A 27,155-nucleotide genomic window follows, 5' to 3' on the forward strand; every position below is an offset into this window, starting at 1 on the left:
CTGGCTAACCCAAAGCTAAAGCGGAGGTGGGAGCCGAGCTAACGGATGTAGCCACCTAGCTTCAACCCAACCGGAGCTAACTGGAACACCCATCGACCTGAACCTTACACGGAGTTTAGGTGGAGGTTTTCTGCGCCTGTTCGTGAGAAGTACCTGTATTAAAAAAGTTTTAAATCGGTAAGTTTATAATTTATTTCCGTAATGAAAACATTTTGCTTTGAGCAAGTTTTCAGTAGTTTTTTTCGGCGCTATCACTCCTGAGTCGCACCAGCCATTAAATGTATCATGAAGAAGAGAAAATATATTTAAGTCGTATTTTGGGGGGACATTTTATTATCTTTCTTACAAAATCTGAGACCAAGCGTTTCACATTGCAAGACAAGCACCGGTAACCATAACAGAATGAACAACAGCGTGCCACGGGTCGGAGTCGGCCCGCAGCAGCGCGGTGTAGCCTACATATTTTGTTATATAAGTCGCTCCGGAGTATAAGTAGCAGGACCAGCCAGATTATGTAAAATAGTGCGAGTTATAGTCTGGAAAATACGGCAGTTATTAGTATTCGAGCTAAATTAGCAGCCTAAATACATTTCATATATTTCCAAAACGTAATACCTGTTTGTATCTTGTACAGCCAACTAGCCTTTATTCTGGACTCAGTACAATTTACCAAAAGTAAAGAGACATTATACAGATGAAGTAAGCACAAGATAACTTACTGGAAGACACGGAATTATCATGAGAACCAGAACAAGAGAGCCTGATAACAGTCATGTGAAAATAACAGTTAAAAAGTATGTATGTGTAATAGAAATAAAAATATATTAGAATTAGTGTAACTCACTGTGATCCAAAAAATAAGTCAGCCATAGCTGATTAGTAAATATGACATGAGGTCTGGGAGTTTTTAAGTTTCATTCTTTTATTACATTTTTTTCTTAGATCTGTTAAAAGGGCAGCCTGTGTGTCTCCAACATCAGCTACACAACGCAGAGAGTGTAAGTTCCAAGTACCTGTCTTGACCACTTCATGTATGGTTTTGTACTTTAAACAATTATGACAAACCTGTTATATTTTTTCTCCATAGCCATTTGGATCATTGGAGACAGCTACGTGAGGCGTGGTGCCCAGAGAGCTGCAGACACCCTCGGAGACAACCTTGGCCTCCCTGACGTCTGTGTCTCCTGGTTTGGTTGGGGTGGACCATCGACATACATACATGTGCCGACACTTTGCGCCCTGTTTTATAAAATGTAGTTTTAAAAATAAATGTTTTTGCTCAATTACTGGAATTTCTTTGTTTTTTTTTCTTCTCTGGCGCTCACAGGGAGCAGACGCTTCTGCCTTTCCTCCTCCCTTATCTGTGTTTTCCCAAGGCTCTTTTTGTCCCGTCTGCCTACAGAGCGCTTCTCTGCATTTCCTCTGGAATCACCTTTTATTTTTCAATATGGACTTAATTAATTGGTCATTCAACGCGATTGATAAGATTTTTTTCTACAATGAGGACGGAGGAGGGGGCTTACGCTTGTCCTCAGGGGACACATGCAGCGGGATACATGTTCGATTCCTGGAAAAAGTGGAATGTCATCTGTCTCTCTCAGCTGTCCATTGAGGACGTCGAAGATATGTGGATATTTGGCCTGATGATCGTTGGATTTCTTCTGATTGGAGTGGGAGGATATCTGGCTTTCCGTAAAATTGAGATGACGGGAGCGATTGGAGGGCGACCCGCATCCATGGACGGCACCGTCCGTGTGGATACCTCACAGACTGGGACGTTGCTCGAGGTGAATCGCAAGCTGGACAATGTCTTGGCTGCGTTACCGGTGTTAGCGCGCAGGATTGATAACATCTCGGAAAGGGTCACCGGACGGTGTGGAGATGTTTAATCACTGAATTGGCTTCACTGGAGGACTTGAATGATCAATACAGACTTAAGGCAGAGAGGAAAAATTATCTCTGTCTGACCAAAAAAAAAAGTTCTGTTATCGAATCTGACGCCATAAGCAGCCTTGGAGTTGCATGCAAAACTCCCACGATGGAAGGAATGCAGACAAATGCTGTGAATCTCTATCCACCCACCCCCCCGCCTTCAGATTGTGCTCTCTACCGAGGTCATGAAGCTGAAGGACTCTCTGCTCTCTGTGCTTCCCCTGACCTCCCTCCCACCTGCGGAGCCAGCTGGTGAGCGCCACACAGGCCGCCCCCGCTGATGAAACCAGGATCCCAGCCCCACCCCCCTACCTACCGGGTCTCATGTTGTGAACTGTGACGTTTGTTGCTTACATGTCGGGTGGTTTTTTTTTTGCATTGGAGCGCTACACCCTGCTGGTGTAACTCTGTTAATGCCTTTTTTTTCTCCCTCCCTGAACTTTCCTCATGTATTCCCTTACTCATCTACAAAGGAGCGCCGTTATGGCTGCTCTCATGGTCTGCCTGTATCTGTCTTGTCTATATGTGTGTGTGTGTGTAACCTTGGTCAGGTTGTACTGTGGAGTCAAGTTCCTACGCTCTGAAAGGAGCGCTGGCAATAAAATTCTTCTGATTCTGATTCTGAAGTGAGGAATAATCATTTACAAGTTATTTGTACAACAGGCCCATTTTAAATCCCAACAGTTTCTTAGCAGACAATAGAAATGTGTTCTTTACTAACTTTACTTGGTTTAAAAATCTTACTAAAATAAACAGAGTGCCGTATTGCAAAACCCAATCATACTTGTTATGTTAGCTTTGTAGATATTTCTTACAGATCTATATTTGTGTGCAACAAAAACCAAACTTAAATAATTTGTCATTCTTTATTGAAAAACATTAAAATACAGTTATACAGAAAGTGTGGGAAAATGATTATGTGAAAGTATTGCTCTTTAAATGAAGAAAAGAAAAACTCTAAAAATGTCCTGTACAGCATCATGACAGAAGAATGGTGGTCTGTCTGTCAGAATGTGCTGAACAGATTTGCTCCATCAAGAGGAGCCTTAATGTGTACGAGGTTCCCCTTGAGTAATATTGGTTTGGGTTATGTATTGCCACATCAGCATGTAAATGCTGAACCAATCTGGAATAAAGACTGCTGATAGAGGATAAACAAGTAAATAAGAGAAACATTAATACAACTAGGAAACCAACATAAAAAACAGCAACCAGCAGCTGCACCTGTGAAGAAACATTTCTAAGAGTCATCAAGAAAACGTGGGATGAACAACTATAAACATGTAAAGCATGAACCACAAACATCATGAACAACAAACATCAACAAGCCTGTGTTTGTGCGTGTGCTGGGATGTGAAGTGTTACACTGGATCAGGTGCACTCTGGAACCGCCACAAGCACCAGAAAACCTTGCTACAGAGAACTCAGCTATGCCACATCCAGAACCGGGCTGACACAGGTCATGGGCCACAGGACACAGGAATCACACAGCATTTCCACCTGAAACAGAATCATTAAAATTAGAATCAAATACAACAGTTGTTCAGTATGACATCAAAAGGATTTTTAAAGAAGGCAATTGGACTTCTTTGGTTTCATGAATATAGGAGGGTTGATCTTAAGCCTGATTCATGCTTCTCCTGCGTCAGTGCGGAGACACGCAACTCCATTATCCGTCCTTGCGTAGGGCCCCAGCAGGCACGCAAGTACGCACGGAGTCGAGCCCACTTTTTTAAACATCTGTTTAACAAGACGGACAGCGCAAGCTTGTGATTGGTCAGGATGCCGTTGTCGTCTACAGCGCCGCCATTGCGCACTCAAAAACAAAGAGCCGAGGATAACTAGCAACAGACACGGAGAAACTTGAAGAACACCTCGCAAAAACCTCTAAAAACATGAACGTGTTTATTCCCCGTGACTGGAGGAGTGAAACGATTCACAGCAAGCGTTTTATTTGTAGACGGAAACGACAGGAATCATGGGTTTGGAGGTGGCGAGACCGTGAAGAGGTGTAGGAGAATGCGGCAAATTTGTCTGTTAAAAAGTCTGTTATGTACAAAAAACACAATATCATCACACTATTTTGGACCGATACATGACAGGATACCACAGAACAGCGCTACGCCCTCTGCTGTCCGGTCCGGGAATTGCTTTGCAACACTCCCCAGGAGACGGAGAAGTATGAGAGCTAAACGTCTCTGTCCGTGCGTGCGTGTCTCTCCCTGTTGGAGCTGACGGAGAAGCATGAATCAGGCTTTATTGTAGCTGTCAATTGTTGCTTGATAAGCAGAAACTGTCACCTTCAAAACACCTCCTCTGCACAGGTGTTTCTTTGTAAGTAGGAACAGGAATAAAGTTATAGAGGTCAGCAGGTAAAAGATCAGCTTAAATTAATTTCACCATTAGAACAAAGGATGTTGTGTAGGCGTGAGATCACCAAAGATGATAGGGTCTTTTAAATCTTACTTTCAGATAAGCTGATGATGTTCAAAACTTACCTTGTCATTCCTACTTACCTGTTCTTCCCTTCTTGGAACAGGTTCTTTGACCTTAAAGGATGAGAAGATTGTAGGTACGGCTGTGTCCTTCAGGCAAACTCTCCCCTAAAATAAAAAAACATAAAAACTTAATTAAAAAAAAGAGAGATTCACATATACACACATCAGACAAGGTCACCTTCTGAAGAACACACTGGTACACCAGAGCACTGTGTGTGTGTGAGTGAATGTGTTTGTGTGTGTGTGTGTGTGTGTGTGTGTGTGTGTGTGTAAAAGGCATGTGTAGTGTTTGTTATTTATGAAGCATATGTTGTTGGATTTTATCCAGAATCGAGACTTTGAAAATATATAGTTTAATTACAGTTTGATTTATTTGACATCTGTATAATGTTTATTATTTTGTTTTTTTCCCCCTAAATGCCTAACGTTTTAGTTTAACATGAATATTTGTCATTCATCCCAATACATAAAGTTACACATTAAAGACTGTCCAAAAATTTATTTGTTTCTCTGAGTAATTAACCATAGAATTAGATGGAAATTAATAACATGATTGTTTCCCATCTAAACAGCCCTAGTCACAGACAATTCAAGGGTGGGGAAGATTTTCTTCTAGTTACACAGCAATGTAACGTCGGTATGTTATACAGCTAATGCTTCAGTTTTTTAAATCTCAACCAAAATATGAAGTAATGTGTTTGTACCCTGGCGTCCGTGGTGAAGTGATGACTCTCAAAGTGTTCACTGCACAAGCGGGAGAATGAATTGGGAGTCCAGCACTCTCTTTTTTGGTTGCTCACCCAAAGGTCAAGCCTCTCTGGATCACCTAGAGGAAAAATTCATACAAAGAACTAATTAAGTATATGGCTTTAAAATACTTACCGGAAATTACTGACTCGTGCGTACTGCAATATAAGCCTCTCCTCCCCCCCCCCCCCAAAAAAGAGCGAGTTTATCTGATGGCATACAGACTTCTAACATCAAGCACTATCTACCAACTCACCGAGCTGCAGTATATCTGTGGTCAGGTCCGGCTTGGGGAGAAAATATGACACACCTTTCAGGATGGACTTCATCTTTGGTAGCTGGCGAAGCCGGGAAAAGCAGGATCTAACCACCTGGCTAATGTGGGAGTCCATCCGCATCTCTGGGTCCAAAACCACCCCCAGGTTAGTGATGGTTGGCTTCACTAAGCTGCAAAAACAGGGTTGCAGGACAGGACTAACTGCAGTGGGAGAGGGAGGAACAAATATTCCAGTTATAAATATTAAATATTTGAACAAATAAATATTTGTTAAAAGGAAGAAACTGATGATGACTTTAAATTAGAGGAATGTTCTAGAATGGGTCTGGAACCAACGATGGCCCTTTGGATCAAATTTGGATTAAAAAAATAGCTCATGATTTTATTTATGGATGGAATAAAAATACAGGTTGTAAGCATCTTCTCAGTATCTTCATGTTGCACGACTTTCCACAGCAGAAGGACACAAAAACTGCCAGAATTATGATTAGAAAGATTTACGTTTTAATCTCAGAATCCCAACTTTTCCCAGAATCTTCACATTATTCTATGAATTCAGAGAAAATATACATTTTTCAGAGGTCTTGCTCCCCTGTTGTGGGTATTTCTCAAAATTCAACCGTTTTTTCTTTTCAAAAGCTTTAGTAAGAGTTTGGACTCTAAACAAGTTTTACTTTGCAGACTGCTTGTCTACACCTTCATCAGATCTGCTCATAATAAAACATTTGGGTTATATTTAATGTCTAGAGAAGATGCTCTTCCTGGGCATTAAGTTATCAAAAACAGATAAAAGTATTTTTTACCATAATTTTAACTGCTATCAGCTGATAAAAATAATAAAAAACAGCCTGATCATTAAAGGGGTGTAAGTGAAACCGCGCGGATCACACAAACCATCATGCTGTCTATATGACTTTGAAAATATATAGTTTAATTACAGTTTGATTTATTTGACATCTGTATAATGTTTATTATTTTGTTTTTTTCCCCCTAAATGCCTAACGTTTTAGTTCAACATGAATATTTGTCATTCATCCAAATACATAAAGTTACACATTTTAAATTTTAATAGGGGAAGACTGCAGGAGGGAGCGGTAAAATACAGAAATCCCCAGCAAAAACAAGAAACTTTACGAGTCTGATGAAACCCGCTGGTGTTCCTTCAGCAGGCCTGGTGGCAGCTACAACGGCCCAGTGGCTGTGCTTGGTCAATGTTATCGAGCTCAGTCCGGCTCGGCCGTGAACGAGCCGAGGCGACATCCTGCTCTGCTTAAGAAGAAGTGTTATTTTCCGCTTCAGAAGAAGCGTCCGTGTTTTACGCTTTCTCAGAGACATGTCACGTCGCTAAGTTGTTAGCGCCGCACGCTAACACTTCAATAGTGCATCATAGCCTGCTGGAGATTTTAAGGGTTCAGATGAAAACACCTTTACCCTTTTACCCATCGAAATATGCCCTATTAATTATTTTTACCGTATTTTACATTTAAATTTCATGGTTAAACAGTACATGCTACACGTTAAACTGATAGTTAGCTAGCTACTTCGGTAAACTCAGCTAGTTTAAAGGCAGCAGTGACATAAAATACAAATATAGATTTTAACTTACCCAAAAAAATGAAGTGGAGACTCCTTGGACGCTCTATTAGTGCAATTAATACCACAGCAAGTCATTTTGTCCAACAATTGCACCAATAATATCCAAAACAGAATTCACAAGCACAGAGACTCAAAATCCCGACACAGTTTCCAGGAGAGACCGAGGCTGTACTGAGGCCTTTCCACGGAGCTAGCTCTGTGGTCACGTGTGTCGGATGCTCATTAATTATACAGAATTTTAGGCTTTTAATACACTTAAACAGAAGAGTGAGAAAAACATTCACCCCCCTCAGAGTTGTCATGAGTATAAACTAGATAATTTAGACAAAAAACATGTTTTGGAACCAGGCTGTAAACATGTTTATTTCTGCTGTGAAATCGGCATTTTTAACATGGGAGTCAATGAGGATTTGCTCGCTTCTGGCACCAGCCCCCAGCGGATGAGGGTGGAACTGCAATTTTTCTTACTTCCGGGATGGGACCATTTTTAGAGCGGCATTGTGGGGGCTTGGAGACACCGGTCCCTCTGACCACCACCAGAGGAAGGGCCTAGGGCCTTGTTAAAATAACACATTAAGAATTCATCCAAAACTCTCTCACACACACACACACACACACACACACACTGTTGCTGGAGTTTTTGACAATTAATATTGTGCCCACATTTTCTAAGTAAAGCCGGGCGTACACTGTGCGACTTTTTAACTTTTTTGAACCGATTTTCGACTCGTGCAAAAATCCACAAGATCGGGGCAAGTTTTGCACTGAGCGTAGTGTAGTGTACAGGGGGTTACGAGAGACGATTACCATGTGACCAGCTACCGATCAGCAATCGTGAGCTTGCACGGACTTCTGGAGTGTTTTATATTTTGCTCGTTCCTCATGAGGGTTGAAGCGGCGTGCGAGCAGCTGTGACCCAAAAAGTACCAGAACCGCTCACGGCACATGCGCAATCCTGCATCAACACAGCTCGCCCGCTATTTCCCTAGTAACACACGCTGTTCGTTTTTATTTCTACACGTTTTTCTACTCACAAGGATTGTCAAGAAAGCGTGTTCGTCGTGTTCATGTTAAATTAAACTGATCACAAATCATCCAATCCCCACAAATCCCCACATGTCCTCCTGCAGCACTCCTGAAGGACAACAGGCAAAACAACACAAAAAAAAGTCTGACGTGTTGTGTAAAAACTGCTATTTTTAGCATATTTGTAGGTCCGACGTGTTGCTACAGAAAACATAAAAGGAAATGAGGCGACAGTGTGAGCAGTCAGGTCGCATCCGAGAACTTGGTCGTTCAGTGTGAGCACATGACTCGTGAGATCTGCTCTGCGAGGAAGTCGTACAGTTTGAGATGAAGCTGAGTGGTACGAGTGAAAAAGTCGCAGTGTCCACCCAGCTTTAAACACAGCTCTTTTAACAACAGTAGTTTCTGCATTTTTACTGTTCCCCTGCTTCAGCCCTCTCCCCCCTCCCCCTGCTTCAGCCCTCTCCCCCCTCCCCCTGCGCAGCGGCCGCTAACTCACTGATGCGCCTGCAGCCTCTCAGAGTTCCTGCTGCTCTAAACATTAAAATAATTATTTCATTTTCTGTTCCTCACTTCTGATTACCTTCAATGGTGTCTGTTTGTTGCAACCACCAGGTACAAAAACTAACTTGTTTTTATTTGACTATTTTTCTGTCCTGTCTGTTTATTATCTTCCTGCATCTCCTCTCAGTCCTAAAGAGAAACTGCTACCTGGGTTCATATATATTCACCTCATGAGTTACCTTTGAACTGCAGTTGTAAAAGATCTACTGACCGCAAAAACAGCGGAGTGCTCGCTGCTTGGCGGCCGCATCAGTGAGGTGAAATCACCAGAGGACAAAACAGGTGATGTGCTCCGCTCAACAGCTGCAAAACGCATCAGGCACAAATAAAAGACAGAAAACATAAAAGGAAATGAGCCGACATGAACGATCGCGTGTTAAATTAGTTTTTGAGGTGGCGACACCTAATTTGATAATGTTACTGTGGCCGTGCTCAGGACGCAGATGTCTGGAGCGTGTCAACAATCAGAGCTTTGCATGCGCAAGCTGGTTAAGGTTAGGATGGGGGTGAGGGGAAATTGCAAGAGGGTAAAGGTCACAATTCGGTCAAATGTCCGTTTTACGGCGGGCATCAGATACTGACGCTCTGGCACAGCGCGTCGCCTCCCGGGTTAGGTCTGCAGATCAGCTCCTCCTCACCATCCCTAAGGAATGTTTGAAGACCCGTGGGGAAAGGCCTTTTTCCAACTGTGCCGGAAAACTTTGTTAGTGACTACCTCTCCAGGTAAGGCAAGCGCATTCTATTGCCGTTTTAAAATCATACCTGAAAACACTACTTCTCCCTGGCCTTTAACTCGTAAACCATAAAAAATTCACATATCGTGGTTTTACTTTGTAGGTTTCATTTCATTATTCTTTTTAATTGCGTTTATGTCATTTGACTATTTTGCCTGTGTTGTTTTATCACTTACAAGGCTTTGGTCGATTGTAATGCCATGTTTAAAGTGCTCTAGAAATAAAATGGTAAAGCATGGTATGGTATGGTATGGTATGGTATGGTATGGTATGGTATGGTAAGGGATGTCTATCTTGGCCACGTTTCCTGTGAAGAAGTATTTTAAACTCAGTGAGATCTTCCTAGTTACACAAGGGTTTCACAAATACATGAAAAAAGGGACAAACAGTGACAAAATTAATTTGGAGTGATCTACTGATAGTTTGGTGCAGCTGTACGCTCGTGGTCTGAAAGCCACTCTACACAAAGTATTTGAAGTAGGGTTAGACTTGTTTACCATTTTTATAGATGTCATTGATTGATTTACATCTTTAGTGTAGCTAATTTAGAATCAGGTATACAGTAGATATCCAGATAGGATATTCATCTCAGAAAGAAGTACCATACCATACCACACCATACCATACCACAGAGCTCCGGGAGTTGACGTCACTTCTCCTGGCATGCAACAGTTCAAATCGAACAGCGCCATCTTGGCAGGCAGTTGCCCGCAGCTGGGCTATTTGTTATTGTCAGAAAACTCAATCAAACTGGAAATATGGTAGATTCCTGTTGTGCCCCAGGATGCCAGAACAGACGCGGACGAGATAAGGGAAGAGCCTTCTACAGTATTCCCCAAGATCCGGAACGCCGCAGACGTTGGAATTATATTTAATTTTGCACCTTTGGCATCTAAAGAGTTAAGTGATGCAAGTTGACAGCTCTGTTTCACAGCTATGTTTTAAGAAAATACTGAAGTTATTTTTCTGAGGTTCATGAACACACACAACGTTTCACACAGAGATAACCTTGCAATGAGCTGTTGCTAAAGGTAACAAAAATGTCCAAATACACTCCCGGTGACAACAGCGCTGTCCTTTGCAGGAAGAATCCAGATCTGGATATCGACAACAAACCCTGATTGAGTCCATTTGTATCCCTCCAGGCTTTTATGTGCTATTAACGATGCTCCGGAGTAAGACAAGGGAAAATTAACAAGGAAATTACAAATGTCAGGGCATCTCAAATCCAGTAAGAGGTCCGCTCCGACAGCTTCTGGCATTTTAAAAAGTATCCCAGGGGCATGGTAAGGGTTGGAGATGTTTAATCTATTTCATTTCTGACTATATAAAACGATTTCTTTGGTTTTAAAGTGGGAAGTAAATTCCGATGGAGTAAAATCCAAGCCGATCCCGTTCCTTTTGTTTACCTTTGTTGCTTTCCCACATGGCGTCTACTCTCTGAGAATTACATGACATCCGGAGCTCTATACCATACCATACCATATTGTCATGTTATGTCCCCAGCTTCAGTTTGTGTCTTGAGTTATTGAGTACCCCTGCCTCTCGTTCCCTAATCACCTCTTGTCTTTAAGCCCTGTCAGTTTTGTGTTGTGTGTCGGATCGTCTGCACATCTCTGTCCCTGGGCTTTTTGTAATGTTTGGTTCCTTTACTTTAAAATTTCTACAGCTGCTCTTGTGTGCTGTCATATACTTTGGATCACACTAACCTCAAAAAACAACTTTATTTTATACAGTGCATTTAACCCTCTCAGGCTTAAAATAAGTTTTGATAAAAGGACGAACAACTAAGTCCTTCAGGGGTACTTCTGAGTTAAAACATGCTCATGAAAAATTTGTGGAGTAACCAGGTAGGTAGGTTTTAACTGTTGCAAATCTGCAATGCCTGCCTCCAGAGGGTTAAGCACAGCATGTGAGCTGCCTACAATGCTGCACAGCTAATAATAATAAAATAATCACTTTGAATAGTTAAAGCAGTTAATAAATAGCGATTAAAATCAACCTAAAAACAAAATAAAAAGGGACATTGAACATTAAAATAGAGTCATTGTCCAGAAGCCAAATTATAGAAGTAGGACAGCAGCAGATGAATTGAGATGTTAGAGCATTCCAGTGGAGTGGTCTGTAGTTTACATAACAATATTGTTAGCTGTCAGCAGGTTTCGTGTGTTTTCAGCACTCTTTGTATGTAGTTTTATTGTATTTTGTTTTTGAAAATTTTCAGTAAGACTTTTGGATTTTATTATTTATTCATTTTTCATTCTGGGATTCTTAACATTTTCTTACTGTTAATCTGAATGCTTGTACTGGACTAGGAAGTGACCAGCTGCCACCGTTAAGGCTGGAACATCTGGTTGATGTTTCAGTCATGAGTAAAACACATATCCTGATTTAGCTGCAGCCCTTTTGTTTGCTGCTGACACCTGCTTACCTGAGGACAGTGGTTTTGGAGTGGGTCTGGACTGGCCCCTTCCTGTCCTGGCCTTGAAGCGGATCATAGGACACATCTTTACAAATGTTTCTCGCTGTAAATGTCAGCCAGAGCATGGTTGATAAGGAAGCGTAATGGAGCAAGACACCCACCTGACAGATAAAAACAGAGAGGAGGTTGGATCTCCATCACAATCCAGGTCTAATCCAATGTTCACATGTGGTTCTGCAACGCTCATGCATCCAGTAAAGTAAATCTTGTCTCAGGTTTAGGAGGAAGGCCTGGTGACACGGAGGACAGCAAAGAGGCCACCTCTGTTTAAGAAAACCATCATAAGGGCTGTTTCTCAATACCCAAGTACTCTAGTACGTCCTTGTTTACTTGACAAGCATGTCGGACTCATGTCAGCAAAAAGGTAAAAATAAGCTCTATTTACTCTGTGCATAGGGAAGAACCAATAAAATGGAATCAGATAAGGAACACAGAATGAACATAACAAAGTATTTAAATGGTAAATGGCCTGTATTTGATATAGCGCCTTCTAGAGTCCTGTAACCCCCCAAGGCGCTTTACAACACAATCAGTCATTCACCCATTCACACACACATTCACACACTGGTGGGGATGAGCTACGATGTAGCCACAGCTGCCCTGGGGCGCACTGACAGAGGCTGCCGAGCACTGGCACCACCGGTCCCTCCGACCACCACCAGCAGGCAATGTGGGTTAAGTGTCTTGCCCAAGGACACAACGACAGCAACAGACTGAGCGGGACTCGAACCTGCAACCTTCCAATTGCGGGGCGAGCACTTAACTCCTGTGCCACCGTCGCCCCATTTATTTGGTAAGTACACCAGGAAGTCTGTTCAACCGAGTTTGGGAGGAAGAGGACGGCATTTGGAACAGAGCTGTGCTCGGCTGCATCCTGGAAACAAGCACTGCTTGTTGCTATGGTTACAAAAAAAAACTTGACATAAAAAGAAAAGTCCCTTGAATAACAAAATAATTAAAGGCCCCATGTGTGAAATCTATTGAAATCATGATAGAAATGTGACTCTTTAGCGCCGTGCAGGTCAGATAAAGTATTGCAGCTAAGGTGGCTCACTCATGAGTTTGATGTATAATCAGTTTCCAACCTGTGTAGCCTAACCCACGCAAAGCTTAAAACGAGCTACTCGACTTCTTTTAAAAAGCATTTATAATCATGACTGTTTTATCAGCCTACCAGTCCTGAAGGAAGCAGCTAGTTCTGATCTTGAAGCGGTCATGATTCACACACGGAGGAGGGGTGGCGTCAGCCGGGAGGTCAGGTGTTGTGAGAAATTGTGTTCCCCTGAAATATTCTGTCCCCGTATCGGGAGATCGCATTTCCGGCTATTTTCACAACATTTGTGATTAACTTTTACGGTAAAATGATGTAATGTAATAATGTTGTGATTTTTATCTGTATTTCCTCCTAAAAACAATAAAAAAGATACAGTAAAAACATTCTTGTTCACTCTTTTGCAGCAAGCTTATTTATCATTTATGAAAGTTATGTAAAAAGATGTAATCTCACTCAGTTTAATATTTGAGGTAGTTTAGTCCTCATAATGGACTACAAGTTCAAAGGATTTGGAAATATCTGCAGGCTGTAAAATTGTTATTTTTAAAATGGGAGTCAATGAGGATTTGCTGGCTTCTGACACCAGTGGATGAGGGTGGAACTGCAATTTTTGTCACTTCCATGTTGGCTTCATTTCCAGGCCCGAATTATGGGGGCTTGGTTAGGACACACAGCAGGCTGCAGAAAGAGAGGAGACTTGAGTAGAAGGGCTTTGGAACGAACACGTTGGGACAGGGTCGGGAGTTCTGGTACTGACACATTGGGACCGGGTTGGGATTTCTGGTACTAGGAAAAGACGGATGAACCACTTGAGGTGAGTTTGGGAGTCAGAGACACTAATCGGAGGCTGGCGTCCAGCTAATAGCGGGCGGGGGTTTGAACATGCGCAGCTTCCTTGTGTTGGACATGATGACGAACTGACAAATTTTATGTCTTTTAATTTCATTGTTTATTATTCAGACTAACGAGTACAGCAACGTTGTAGCTGTTATTTTCTACTTCTTAGTTGAATTAGCAGACTCCATGCCTCCAGGGCGCACTGCTGCCCTCTGCTGGTTCTTTCAGGTTACAGCCATAGTCCAAATGGCAACGTGGAGCTCGTTGTCCCTAAACAGCTACTGTATTTCAAGATGGTGGATGACCATGGAGCGTCGACCACAGTTTATGTATTTAAAAATGTATAATTTCAAGTTGAGAGAAATATGTAGAATTTATGTTGGTGAGAAATATTAGTGAAAAAGGACACGTTTGTGAACTGGAAACACAGGATTTATAATAAACAGGTACAAATATAACACACTGGGCCTTTAAATACATATTATTTTTATTATATTTGTTCCACTTTTGTTCAAATTTGATAAAATACCTGCATTTCAAGCTGTTAAATGAAGAAAAAAGTTTCTTTTTCATTAATTGAGCTATCTGAGGCACTGCCATGCATGAAGAGTCCGAAAAAATAAACACAGCAGATTTTACAGCTTTTACACAGTTATTTACAATAACAGACACATTTATATTCCTACACTACAGTTATGAGCCTTCTGCTCTAATGTCTGGAGCTTAACAGTTTGTGACGCAATGCATCATGGGATACTTTGCTGTCCCAAGTCAGGATGCACTGATATATCCTCAACACAAAGGGCAGAGCAAGAACACATCTGGGAATTTTGCGTGAACTTGCCGTGGTATGTACTTAGGATTGGAGCAGTCATCATTGATGATGTTTATCAAAGAAGTGAGTACACGAGTACAAATGGATACGCAAACTGAGGAACGGCCAAACACTCCGAACAGCTTTAATGATATCTATCCCTATCTTTCTTGTAACAACATTTTCTGTGTTTTTTTTTTTTTTGGTTGTGTGTGTATGTGTGTGTGCGTGTGTGTAAAATAAGAAGACAATCTGGACCTGCAGTAAAGCCTTGCCTCCTAGTTTGATTTGACAGCAATCACTGCTTTTTGCATCACAGTTTACATATGCTAGATTTAAACAAACATGGGAGTCTATCAAGAACAATGCAGGTGCCTCTTTTTGCTGGAAGTTTAAAGAGTGATGCAAATGAAGGACGGGCCTGCACAAAGTAGAACAACTGGTCACTGTACTGTGGACCAAAACAGAACATCTGCACAGCTGATGGGTTTATTACAGCTTTTACTTTTTTTTCATACAGTAAAAAATTAAATATGGATTTCCGGAGCTTAGATCACCATCAGGACCAGGTCAGAACCGACCACCAGAAGAGACGCACAGCTCAGCGGGCCAGTGGAGCTGGTTTCTGGGTCAGAACCAGGTCAGAAATGCCACCTAGACTAGAAGAGGATGCGTGTTTTTAAAAGTCCCAGCTGGAGTGGCTCGCTGGAATCTGAGTCGGATCCAGCTCATAGAAGCCCACATGTGCTCCAGAACCAGATGACAGGCGTCTCTCTCCCTCTCTCTAAGCTAAACTAGGTTAGGTGAGCGGATATTAATGAGTATGAGACAGCCGACAGACGCTCATTAGTGTCAATATTGTATTAACTGACCGATACTACTCTGTCTGGTACATGATAGTAATCTGCAATATAGTTAGATGTTTGCACACGAGTTAACTCACCCACTGCTCCCCCACTGCTTCTCCCCAATCTCTGCTTTGGACGATGGTTACTCCCTCTAGTTTGTCTCTGCTCTCTGGGGTGTGCAGCAAACTCATAACTTCATGGTTCTGGTCCATCAGAATTAGAATTATAAACATTTAAAGTTTCCTCTGTGTCAGAACCGCAGTAGAGTCCAGATTTTTATCTGGATTAAGCTAACAGGACCCCCTCAGCTGACGTCACTTGGTTAGGCAAAAACTCTAAAAGCCTAAATAACTTATGTATGTGTAAAAAATGTTTAAAAGGAGTTTATGTTTCTCTAAACATCGGTTAATGAGAGTCTCTAACCTGCTATTTGCTCTTTAAAGATGTTTACTAGTGAGTGAGGAGGAGTGTTTCTCTAGAAGTCCATCACCATTTCCTTTGTCTTACTGGTGTTCAAGCAAAGGTGGTTATGCTCACACCAGTCCACAAAGTCCATGATGACGGACCTGTACTGCAGGTCATTCTCCTCAGACACACAGCAGACAATGGCAGAGTCATCAGAGATCTTCTGGAGGTGACAGCTGCTGGTGTTGTAGGTGAAGACCGAGGTGTAGAAGGTGAAGAGAAAGGGTGAGAGCACCGTACCCTGTGGAGCTCCGGTACTACACACAACCACGTCAGATATACAGTTGTGCAGCCTCACATACAGTGGCCTGTTCCCACTGTGCAAAGACCTATTTTGGACGTCCTACAGACGTGGTCTGGACTGACGGACTCAATATAGACATGATCTGCACGTCCATGCGACGTTGACTATTTGCTGGGTTGATGGGGTAGTTGATGTTCCATGCAGCCAGATGTTCATCCACTCGCACCCCTCATCTTCTACTGTGGTAGACGCAGCTGGATGGTGGTGAAGGCACTTGAGAAGTTGAAGAACATGATTCTCACAGTGCTCTTTTGCATCTCGAGGTGAGTCAGAGCCCGGTGCTGCAGATAGATGAGCACGTCCTCTACCCCCATGTTATGTTTGTATGCAAATTGCAGTTGGTCTATTTCCAGGGTCACCACTGAACGTAGATGGGTGAGGATGAGTCTCTCCATAGTTTTCATCACACGGGAGGTCAAGGCGACAGGTCTGTAGAGGTCTGATTCCCTGGGATGTGATGTTCTGGGAAATGGAACCACACAGGAGGTCTTCTGGACTTGTGTTAAAAAACGGATGAAGCTCATTAGCCCAGTTCTGGTCTCCTTCAGCAGACTCAATGGCACCACTCCTCCCACTGTGACCTATGATATTTCTGAGGCCTCTCCATCCACCATGAGCATTGTTCTGCCCCAGCTGTTTCTCCAGCTTCTTCCTGCAGACGTCTTTAGCTCATCTGATCTTATATTTGTCTTTGTCTCCAGCCATGAGAGCATTTTCTTATCATTCAGCAGGGATTTCAGCTCCGGGGTCAACCAGGGTTTGTTATTGGAGAAACACCTCACTCTTCGTGTTGGGACGGTGGTCTCTACACAGAAGTTAACATACTCAGTGACACAGTGGGTCAGGTTGTCAAGGTCATCACCATGAGCGCTGCAGACCGTCTCCCAGTCTGTGGTTTGGAAACAGTCCCTCAGCCTTTTTGATGCTTCCTCAGTCCACACTTTCACAGTTTCTTTCTGAGGAGGCTCCCTAATCACCCTAGGTGTGTTCTGGGTTCAGGAAGATGAGATGGTGATGAGAGTGGCTGAGCTGAGGGAAGGGGTGGAAGTGTTTGTGTTTAACATTAGCATACAGCAGGTCAGTGGTCCTATTGTCTCTGGTGTGGCACTTCACATCCTGGGTAAAGGTGGTTAAAATTATGATCTTGGCCACTGTCTTGATACAGGAATCTTTAATCAGTTGTTGTACTCGTTCACATGCACTTAGCCACTTTTTTATGGTATGTGTGATGTGAACACCCCTCCCAGGGTGGAGGTCTGCACTCTGACTGCTTTCTAGTTTTTATAAGTTAGGTATAATTCTTGAGTGAGTGTTGTTTTGCTTGCAATTTGTGGCAATTCATGGTGTGTTTGTAGATCATCAATTGCAGTTTGTCAAAATAAGGGGGCCCAGAACATTATCTTGCATAGGGCCCCCACAATGCTAGAAATGGCCCTGAACCTGAAAAATAAATTCTATTCAGATTTAGCTGATCATCTGAAGCCTTTTCATGAGTCTGGCTTGTTTTCAACACCTGAAAAGCAGCTTCATCACAGCTGTTATGAACCTTGCTGTTAACCTGCAAGATTCCTCCAAAATGGTTTGAGTTGCAGTTACAAAACTTTCACAAAAGGCCTGTGCATTTGAAGGTTTATTGTTCTAATAAAACCAGAATGCTTTCTGAAGCACACAAGTTGTGAATGCAACATAGGCCATAAAGGCTAAAACATAGTCATTTGACTTCCTGGCACATCTTGCAACTGGGCTTGCAAAGCAGTTTATGCAAGGAAAGATGGTGCAAAAAGAGTGGCTGCTTCAGCAACTACCTGCCACACCATACTCAGGGACAAGGGCCATGTGTCAGGTGACTTTTAGCTGCAAGAAAAATCATGCAAATTTACGCTGTGTAGACTGCTAGAAGTACACCTGGGTGACGGTGGCACAGGAGTTACCCCCAAATTCCACTACCTCCGCTCCGCTCCGACACGAACTCCGGAGCAAAATCGGTCCCGTTCTAGTCAATCAGAGCAATTCCACTACTGCGGCCGTGCTCCGGCATTCCGGCGTCCGGCAAAAATAGAATCGATCCTATTTTTGCCGGACGCCGGAGCACCTCCGCAGTAAATGGACAGAAATCACAACTGCCCAACAGGAAAAGGAGCGAGCACAACTTCCGTTTTTCACAATAAATCGATAAACAAAAGGCGTTTTTTGTTTCATATGCACAGGTTTAACAACTTTTAACAACTATCAATGGCGGCTGAAGTTTAAATGCACAAAAGTAAGCCATAAATACAGTTTCCACTATCAAAGTAGTCGCCCTTTGTTGATCCAAACACTGCTGATCTCTCAACACAAATGATGGGCAGATTAAACAGTTCATGCCATGCTTCTCCCACACAATGGGTGTTTGGATCTAACTTCCGCGTTTATTGCTCGGACTGTATCGCAAGATCTCGAAAATCCCGCGCATGCTTGTTTGCCCACCTCAGGTCTCCGCACCGGAGCGGAGCCGTTGTAGAGCGTGCACCAGTAAAAATTGAGTTCGGAAGCGAGCGGCTGCGAAAGGCGGGGGCGGACCGGAGCGGAGCTAGTGGAATTTGGGGGTAATTAATACCCTCTCCAATAGTTAGTTATACAGTGTTTATAAAAGCCCCTCAGACATTACTGACATGTTCTAATATTATCAGATGAAAAACTAAATTATCAGACATGCTGTCTCATCTGCTGCTTTTCTAAACTTGCAAAAAGTAACAAAACCATTTGAAAGCCACTATTTGTGGATTCTCTGAAAGTTTCCATGGAGTGTGTGACAACTTATTTCGTCATTGATCCTATCGTCTAATCTCACAGCTGAAACAAGCATCCTTAATAATCTGTGCACAGGAAGCTTACCGATGCTGTAGTAAAACAAAAGGTATAATAATTTATTATTAATAAAACCTTGTTGCAGCACTAAAGCAGAAAAATGAGATTTTGCATTAAATATGCAAAATATTTACATATGAATTGTTTTGGAGCCTTTTTATTGGCAGAATCTGATGTTAATGTAGTTCTTACAAAAATGGGTCTCAACATGGTTTGTGTGGCGTTGCCATAGTGTGACGTCATAGGCACAGATCCCTGTCCTCTTGTTTGGAAATGGAAATATGATCACCCTACATTAAACAAACTGTCCACCCGGGCTTTTGTGCTGCACAGAGACGCTTTGCTGCCTACGACTGGACGTCATTTGAGAGTCAGTCTCATGCAGAATGACCAATGAAGAGAGGGCCTCAAGTTAAGACCCTCTCCTTATTGGTCAGTCCACACAAGGTGGGTCAAAGGTTACCCTGAGTGGGTTAAGTGATGTCAGGCATTCAAGAATTGAGTATATTTACTGCATGTTACAGCAATATATTCTGTATGTGACCATATTATGGTGATCATTGGGTCGTGATGATGGAGCCCTTGAATATTGTTGCCCAGGGTACAACAAAGTCTTAATCTGGCTCTGGTTGGATCCCGCACATTCGCGCACCGGTGTGACGTCATCAGAATTCTGCTCGGTTCGGTAGCCAGACTCGGTTCCGTGTTGGAAATGTGTTTCTCTACCGCTCCGCATGGAAGCAGCAAAATAACGTTTAGTGCTTAAAACAAGCGGCTTCTCAGCGCTTTGCTCATAAAACAGAAGACCTGCAGGCCTCTGTGAGTTAAAACATCCTGATACTGTTCAGGTGTAAACATTGTGCTCCATCCCTGTGTCTGAACTCAGAAGATGCTCCTTGATGCCACAGATATGTGATGATTTAGCTTGTTTCTTTATTTTACTCCAGAATAAGAGATTAAATTATTACAAAAGCAGTTCAATGTAGTTAAATTAGTCATGGTGTGTGTGTGTGTGTGTGTGTGTGTGTGTGTGTGTGTGTGTGTGTGTGTGTGTGTGTGTGTGTGTGTGTGTGTGTGTGTGTGTGTGTGTTACACATATAGGACAGAGTGGTTTCATCAAATCCATGCATCCTATATCTTGGCTGAAGTAATGGCTCAGGAAAATAACGTATATTTCATAAATAATGACGTCTCTGCAGTGTTTATGATAATGTTTTATCTTATCTTTGGTGTGGGAGGTGTAACTTATCATGATACTAGCCTTTTAAAACATGTTAAAGTGTTACAAGAGGAGATAAATGCATGAATTTAAAGTTCATGTTTGGAGACCAACCTTCCCAGTTTGGAGGCTCACGCTGCTGAGGAGAAATCCATTAGTTCTAGTAACACCTGGGCTCCCAAGGCCTGTTCTGACAGGATGGACGTTACGGGACCCTTAAGGATTCCAGTTGGATGATTGGAGGATTATTTAGGAGGATTGGAATGAACAAACTGGTTTCAGTGGTGAAGGGTTAAAGGTATTGGCTCGGCATTAAAATTATAGAAATGCCAAATAACTACACTTTACCATCTATATAAACATGTACTGGGTTCAGTTTTTTATTTTTTTAAGGACTTTTGTCATAAATCATTACAGAAAATCCAAATCCTCTCCTGCAGACAGTGAAGAACTGTGTTTCGCATACGTCGCTCCAGCACGTAAAACAAGCTAGCTGCTGATGCTAATATTGTGAATCACTGTTATTTGTTTACTTTCATGCTCCTAATTATTACGTAAAATTGTGTTTACAGCTGCAGCAAAAGGTCTGAGCCATGTGTCTGTGTCCTACACGCATTTTTAAATAACAGGTCTGATCTAAAATAATAATCTACATCTATAAATCCATCTAGAACCGCACCGCTACTTCTGGACTCCAGACGAGTCCCGTTAGCATGACTGCAGCAAAACTGCTAACCGTGTTAGCTCCGGTAAGGAAAGAACAAGTCCTTTGGGAAAGCTCAGACACACACACACATGCATGCACGCACGCACGCACGCACGCACGCACGCACACACACACACACACACACACAGATATAATCTAAAAGATGATCTCTATATTTCAACATTAAAACCTCCATGACATCCTGGATTAGTGCAAACAACGAACTGAACTAAGGAGTTACTCCAGCATCAGGAAGATTTATTCTGGTAAATTGTCGGTTAATTATTTTCCAGAGTTATATCAATAAATACACACAGCAGTAAAACTGTAGATTACTGAACTATATTGGGACACATGATGGAGCTAAGACCAGCTTAGAGCTCCCAGTGGAGCACAGAAATGAAATATTTAAGAAAAGTAAACAAACTGTACCGATTTTGGTTCTGAAGATGAACAGAATCCTCCTCTATGTCCAAATCGGGTCGCAGGTCTTCTGAGTCAAACGGTCTAAAACATGTCTGCACCTCTGGTAGTGATATCCAGCTGGCGGGGTCTGAGTTCGGTTGAACTTCTCTGGTAATCCAATATCCGTTCTTGTCGCCATATCCCAGAGAATAAACAAATCTGACCAACTAGCAGAGGCTTCAGAAGCTACATCTGATTGATGACACATTGTTCTCTGCTATAACGCTAACGCAGAAACACCGGAGCCAGGCGTTGTTTACTACAGCTGTTTCAGCAGAGCTCCTTGTGAAACGTCACCAGCTGCCCAGGGCTTAGACCAGAAGTTAGTTTCTGTTTTTCCCTCGCCGGTCACAAACATCAGATTTTCTTACAATTCCAGCCGTCAAAATCCAAAAACCTTTTTCATCTGAGGTTTTAATACACATTTACACATGCTGTTCAAACAAATTTTGCCTCTGGCCGATAAATTAAATGAGTGAGTGAACCCACTACCAAAGATGAACTCTGCTAACTTTAAAAATCAGCTGCTGTAAATGAGCATGAAGGTCAGAGAGGAGCTCTAGGATGGACATGGATAAAGGAACTGTAATGTAGAGGTAAAGTAGGGCAGGGCCAACGTTAGCAGCTGTCATACGGTCCATCTGAGATGTTTGACTTTCATTTAGCTTGTTATGTGACAGGTTAGAGCACAGTCTCATGTTAGAGTTTTGTCATGAGGACATTGAGATACCTCACATGCTGATGGCATCTAAAAATCAACATTTTTTTTTCTCAAAATAAAGAATAATTTTAATCACGGTTGAAACGTACAATCCTAGGAAAACCTCGTCCAATCAATGTGCACGTCCTGTTCTCACTGATTGGATAGAAATCCTTCCATCAAACTGTGTGTGTCCGTGTGTGTGCGTGCACACACGAGCGTGTTGTGAACTGGTGTTGTGGTTTTGCACTGATGTAACCATCTTTACGCTGACAAAAACGTAACTAAGTAACTTTTACTTTGAGTACATTTTATTTACGATACTTTTTACTTTTACTTGAGTAAAATGTAGGCAAGTACTTTTACTTGTACTTGAGTAAAAATTATCAAAGTACTGTACTCGTACTTAAGTAGGAAATTTTAGTACTCTTTCCACCTCTGTTAAAGTCAGCAAGGACGCTTGTCATAATATTGCGACTTTGGCGCTTATAAGGAGTAAGTCCCAACACTGACAACGATGTACTGAAACTAGAACCAACATGCATGAACAGACAGATCGGTCCAGGCTGCTTACACTGTTGGTCTTTTTTAAAAACACAGTAATTGTTGCTTGTCTTTTTCGCTTCATCCTGCATCCTTTGGTTCCTCTGGAGTCGGTGTTTGCTTATGTCATGCTGCATTCAATGTAATTGGGAAAAGGAGCTTCAAGCGATTTTGTTTTTGGGGATCGGAGTCAATCATCCCCCACCCTATCTGCGCACCTGACACACACACACACACACGCGTGTGCACAAACACGCACACACACAATAAAGTAAATAAACATAGCACACACTTACAATTTGACAAACAACAGGGAAGTTGATCTGATTGATGCCTCCAGCAAAAACTGCAAACGTCAGTCCTGTGTGAAATAGGAAGTTGAGCAACGTGTGCCATCCATTCCTGCTGATGCGAATGACTCTGAAAGCAGAAAAACAATTTTATGAAGACAGAAAACTCTATGGCGGCCAGAGCCAGATTAACGCAAAGGCAAAGTAGGCACGTGCCTAGGGCCTGATTGGCTGGATGGGGCCCAGACAGAGGAACAAAATTAAAAATAAATAAATTAAAAATGAAATGTACAAATGTCCTATGATAGAATTTGTAGCTAGGACTCCTATCTACAATTTGTTTCAATATTTATTAATTAACTAAAAATAGTGACAATGTTTATCTTAACCATTGACCGTTTCATTGGCTACGTCACATTAAACCTCTGGGGTCCATGGACGAGTATACGCGTCTTTTGAACAGGTCTTATTTGGGACGCTGTGGGAGCAAGACTCCGCCTCCCTGAGTTTCGGTTTCAATTCGGCTTTAAAAAGGAGATTATAAACTACACCCCAGTTTTTAAATGTTGTTAACAGGCAACGTAAAAGCGGAGTTATACTAAACTAAAAAACGACCTATTTTTAGACAATCTGATAACTTGTCAAAACAGCAGTTTAGTAATCCGTGAGCGGGAATGTGTTTGTGAACATAAAAAAACCCACACAAAAACATGAGATCCTTTTGCTGTTGGTGGAAGTCTCACATACTCAACTGATAAAAAGCATCATTGTGTATCTGAGAGAGAGAGGAAGGCCGCACGAGCAACGAGATGTGTGCAAAAAGGAGCCGCTTTGCGGGGAAAGGAGTGGCGCGACCGGAGTAACAACAAACAATTAGACAGTTCTATTTCGTCTAGTCTTAGCCCTTAAGCTAGCTGCTATTGGAAGGATGATCTCCGCATCAGCCAATCATGAAGAGCTAAAATGTACGCCCACCAATAGTGGGCCCCCTTGTGGTATATAACCGCAGTGACCCCACTGCTCACCTCCTTTTTCTCTTCATGCCAAGCTTGAGAGCTTTATTAAAGAGCAAATATTATCCCAAAAGAGCAAAATTATCCGAAGACGACTTACCAGCCATGTCCAGCGACGCCAGACCCTGCCCGACCTATCAGACGGGCTCCATTTCCAGCGGCGACCAGCACGCTAAGTGTGAGGTCTGTCTCGGGGCTCACCACGCTGGCCTGGCCTTGACCCCGCAGGCCTCGTGCCCGTTCTGTGCCGGTCTGCCCGTGGCGGAGAAGATTCGCCGGGTTGAGTACTTCACTCCCGCCGCCGCCGAAGAATTTCCGGTGGCTGACTCCTACCCGCTGGACAAGGCTTTGGTTTTCTTCGATGCCGGTCAGGGAAGGCTGGCTTCAACCGGCTGGATGACGTCACCGACAGCGAAAACTACGATGAGGCGGCATCCCTCCTAGACATAACGGAGGTCGACGAGCTTCGCTCAGCGGGTCCTTCTGCCCCAGTGGCTTCTCGCTCCTCCCTGCCAGCAGTAAGAGCACTGCTCCAGGAGCTGCCCGCCATCATTTCTGCGGCAGCAGCCCGCAAGGGGCTAGCTGTGCCAGAACCGGCCCTGCCTGAAGCGGATGATTTGGCGGGAATTTTCGGGGCAACTCAGACACGCTGTCCAGACCCTATCTGGCCGCGCTTCCCCGCTGCTATGAGCTGCTGGTCTGCCGCCTTCTCCGAGCCTGCCAAGCTCAAGGCGCCAGTCTCCATGTATGCGCCCATCACCAAGGTCGAGGGGTTTTCCGACCAAGGCTGGCCGTCCATTCCTCCGCTAGAGCCGGATTTGGCCTCGCTGTTCGGCGCCAAGAACCACCTCGCTGGCCCGCGAGCTGTTCCCGCTTCAAAACATGACCAGCTGCTGACGCGGCTCACCGACCGCGCACATCAGTGTGCCTTTCAGACCGGCGCTGCAGGCAATAACATCGCCCTTCTTGCCTTCGGCGTCTCCAAGATGATTGAGGAGCTGGAAGCTCCCGAGGAGTCGAAAGCCGTCATAACTAAGACTGCTGATGCTATCCTCAATCTGTGTGCTGCTGTGCTCACCGGTTCTGCTCGCATCGCTGCCTGGCAGACCCTCATCCAGCGAGCGATCTGGCTGAAGGCCCTGCCCTCCATTCCGGAACATCTGCAAAGGGATGTGTTGGATTTTTGGACTCACGTTTTGTATTATCTCTCCAGGATTGCTGGACATTCTTCCCTGACGCTCTGGGTTTGTTGGATATGATCCTCCATCTGAGAAGCAGAACCTTACTGGATTACTCACCTGGAAAGAACCATAACCTTCCTGGACTTCACGGTTCGCCTCTCCTCTTATTCCTCTGTCACCCTGCCTGGCTCCCTCTCCTGGACTCACCCCGTCACTCCACCTGCCCTCCTCGACCTCCTCCACCTGCAGAACTTGGACTCTCTCTGGCTCCAACTACTCTGGGTTTATTCCAGGGACACCTTTTGTTAGATTCCTGTAATAAATCATTGTTCTTGAACTTTCCACCCTGTCTTGTGATGATTCTTCATGTCGTGGGTTAAACACATTCCCAGGAACATGACAGAATCATCCAGCCAGAACTCTAACCCCGTGGAATCATCACTAACCAATTTTGGCTCCAGGTTAACTCAGCAGGAACAGGTCCTACCAATCTTAATTGAGCAGCTCCAGGGAGTGAATCGAAGATCTCAACAGCTGGAGGTCATGATCCGCCAACTCCAACAGGGTCTCACCCAGCTCCAGGCACAGAATCCCTCTCTGGGAGGCGCCTCCACCTCCCAAGGACACCCTGCTGTTCCTGAACCCAACGCTGAGGGGGCCGCTGCCCCGGAACCTACCTACTTCCACGCCGCCCCTGCACCACCTGCTCAGACTTACAACGGGGAATTTGAGGAGTGCCACAGTTTCCTCCTACAGCGTAGGCTGGCGTTTGCTCGATGTCCAGGTGCTTTCCAGACTGAGGTTAATCGAATTTCTTATATTGTTGGACTGCTACGTGGGAAGGCTTTACGGTGGGCAGAGGCTAAGAGCCACAACCCTGCCTTTTTGGCAGGTCCCTTGGAGACTTTCCTGGCAGATTTTAAACTGACTTTTGGCTCTGACGTGTCCCCCATGGATATAAGCAGGAGGCTATGGACGCTGTCTCAAGGGCAGAGGACGGTGGCAGAGATGACCCTAGAGTTCCGAACGCTGGCTGCTCGATCCGCCTGGAACGATGAAGCTCTCATCGCCGCTTTCACGGAGGCCCTAAACAGCCGCATCAGGAACCAGCTCGCTATGTGCCCGGAACCTCAGTCCCTGGAGGGGTTCATCAAGCTGGCCATCTCCCTCGATAAGAGACACCGGGAGCTCCACGTACCTACTTCTGCACCGGCGATCAGATCAAGTCGAGTGGTGGAGGGCCGGTCGGGGTCAGTAAGTCATCCCCCACCTGAGGTTCTCACCCCGGAGGAACCCATGCAACTAGGGAAGACCAGACTCAGCCAGGAGGAGCGTGAACATCGCATGAGGTCGGGTCTTTGCATGTACTGTGGGGGGTCTGGGCATTTTGCTAGAACTTGCCTTGTTCTGTTAAAAGGGGGGTGCCCACCGGTAAGGTCGGGACTACTGGTGGGTAATCAGAACGCTGAAGGGTCCCGTAGTGTTTTACCTTGCATGTTGTATGTTAATGCTAAACAGTTTCCTGTAGATGCATTATTGGACTCAGGATGTGAACAGTCTTTGATTGACACTGAACTGGTACGTCAGTGGGGAATTCCCACGACCCGGCTCTCCAGTCCTCTCGCGGTGGCGGCTCTGGATGGACGCAGCCTAACCACCATCACGCATCGGACGGTCCCGGTAAGACTCAGGGTGTCGGGAAATCACTGGGAAGAAATAGAGTTCTTTGTTTTTCCCTCCCTGCAGACCGCGTTAGTACTTGGTCACCCTTGGCTCCTCCGCCACAATCCCCAGGTGAACTGGGAGACGGGAAGCGTGGAGGGGTGGAGCCCGAGATGCTCCCTGTCCTGCCTCGGAGCTGCTTCCCCTGACAGCAGCGTGTCCCGATCGCTGCCAGCAGAGAAGATAGACTTGTCCAACGTACCCCAGGAGTATCATGACCTCGCTCAGGTATTCAGTAAAGACAGAGCTACTTCTCTCCCTCCACACAGGCCCTTCGATTGTAGCATAGAA

The 27,155-nt window shown here is 43.9% G+C and overlaps 1 protein-coding gene across 2 annotated transcripts in view; it reads right to left on the reverse strand.

Moving 5' to 3' along the window:
- adgra1a (adhesion G protein-coupled receptor A1a) overlaps positions 1–27,155 on the reverse strand; it is a 60,716-nt gene that overhangs the window by 16,151 nt on the left and 17,410 nt on the right. For both annotated transcript variants that reach the window (XM_070545321.1, XM_070545320.1), the window contains 2 exons: positions 22,955–23,078; positions 11,806–11,957 (listed from right to left, as the gene is read on the reverse strand). In XM_070545321.1, the coding sequence (XP_070401422.1) occupies positions 11,806–11,957; positions 22,955–23,078 (276 nt within the window). The remainder of the gene's footprint in view (positions 1–11,805; positions 11,958–22,954; positions 23,079–27,155) is intronic.

This window comes from Nothobranchius furzeri, chromosome 16 (genome assembly GCF_043380555.1).
Source record: "Nothobranchius furzeri strain GRZ-AD chromosome 16, NfurGRZ-RIMD1, whole genome shotgun sequence".
Taxonomy (NCBI): domain Eukaryota; kingdom Metazoa; phylum Chordata; class Actinopteri; order Cyprinodontiformes; family Nothobranchiidae; genus Nothobranchius; species Nothobranchius furzeri.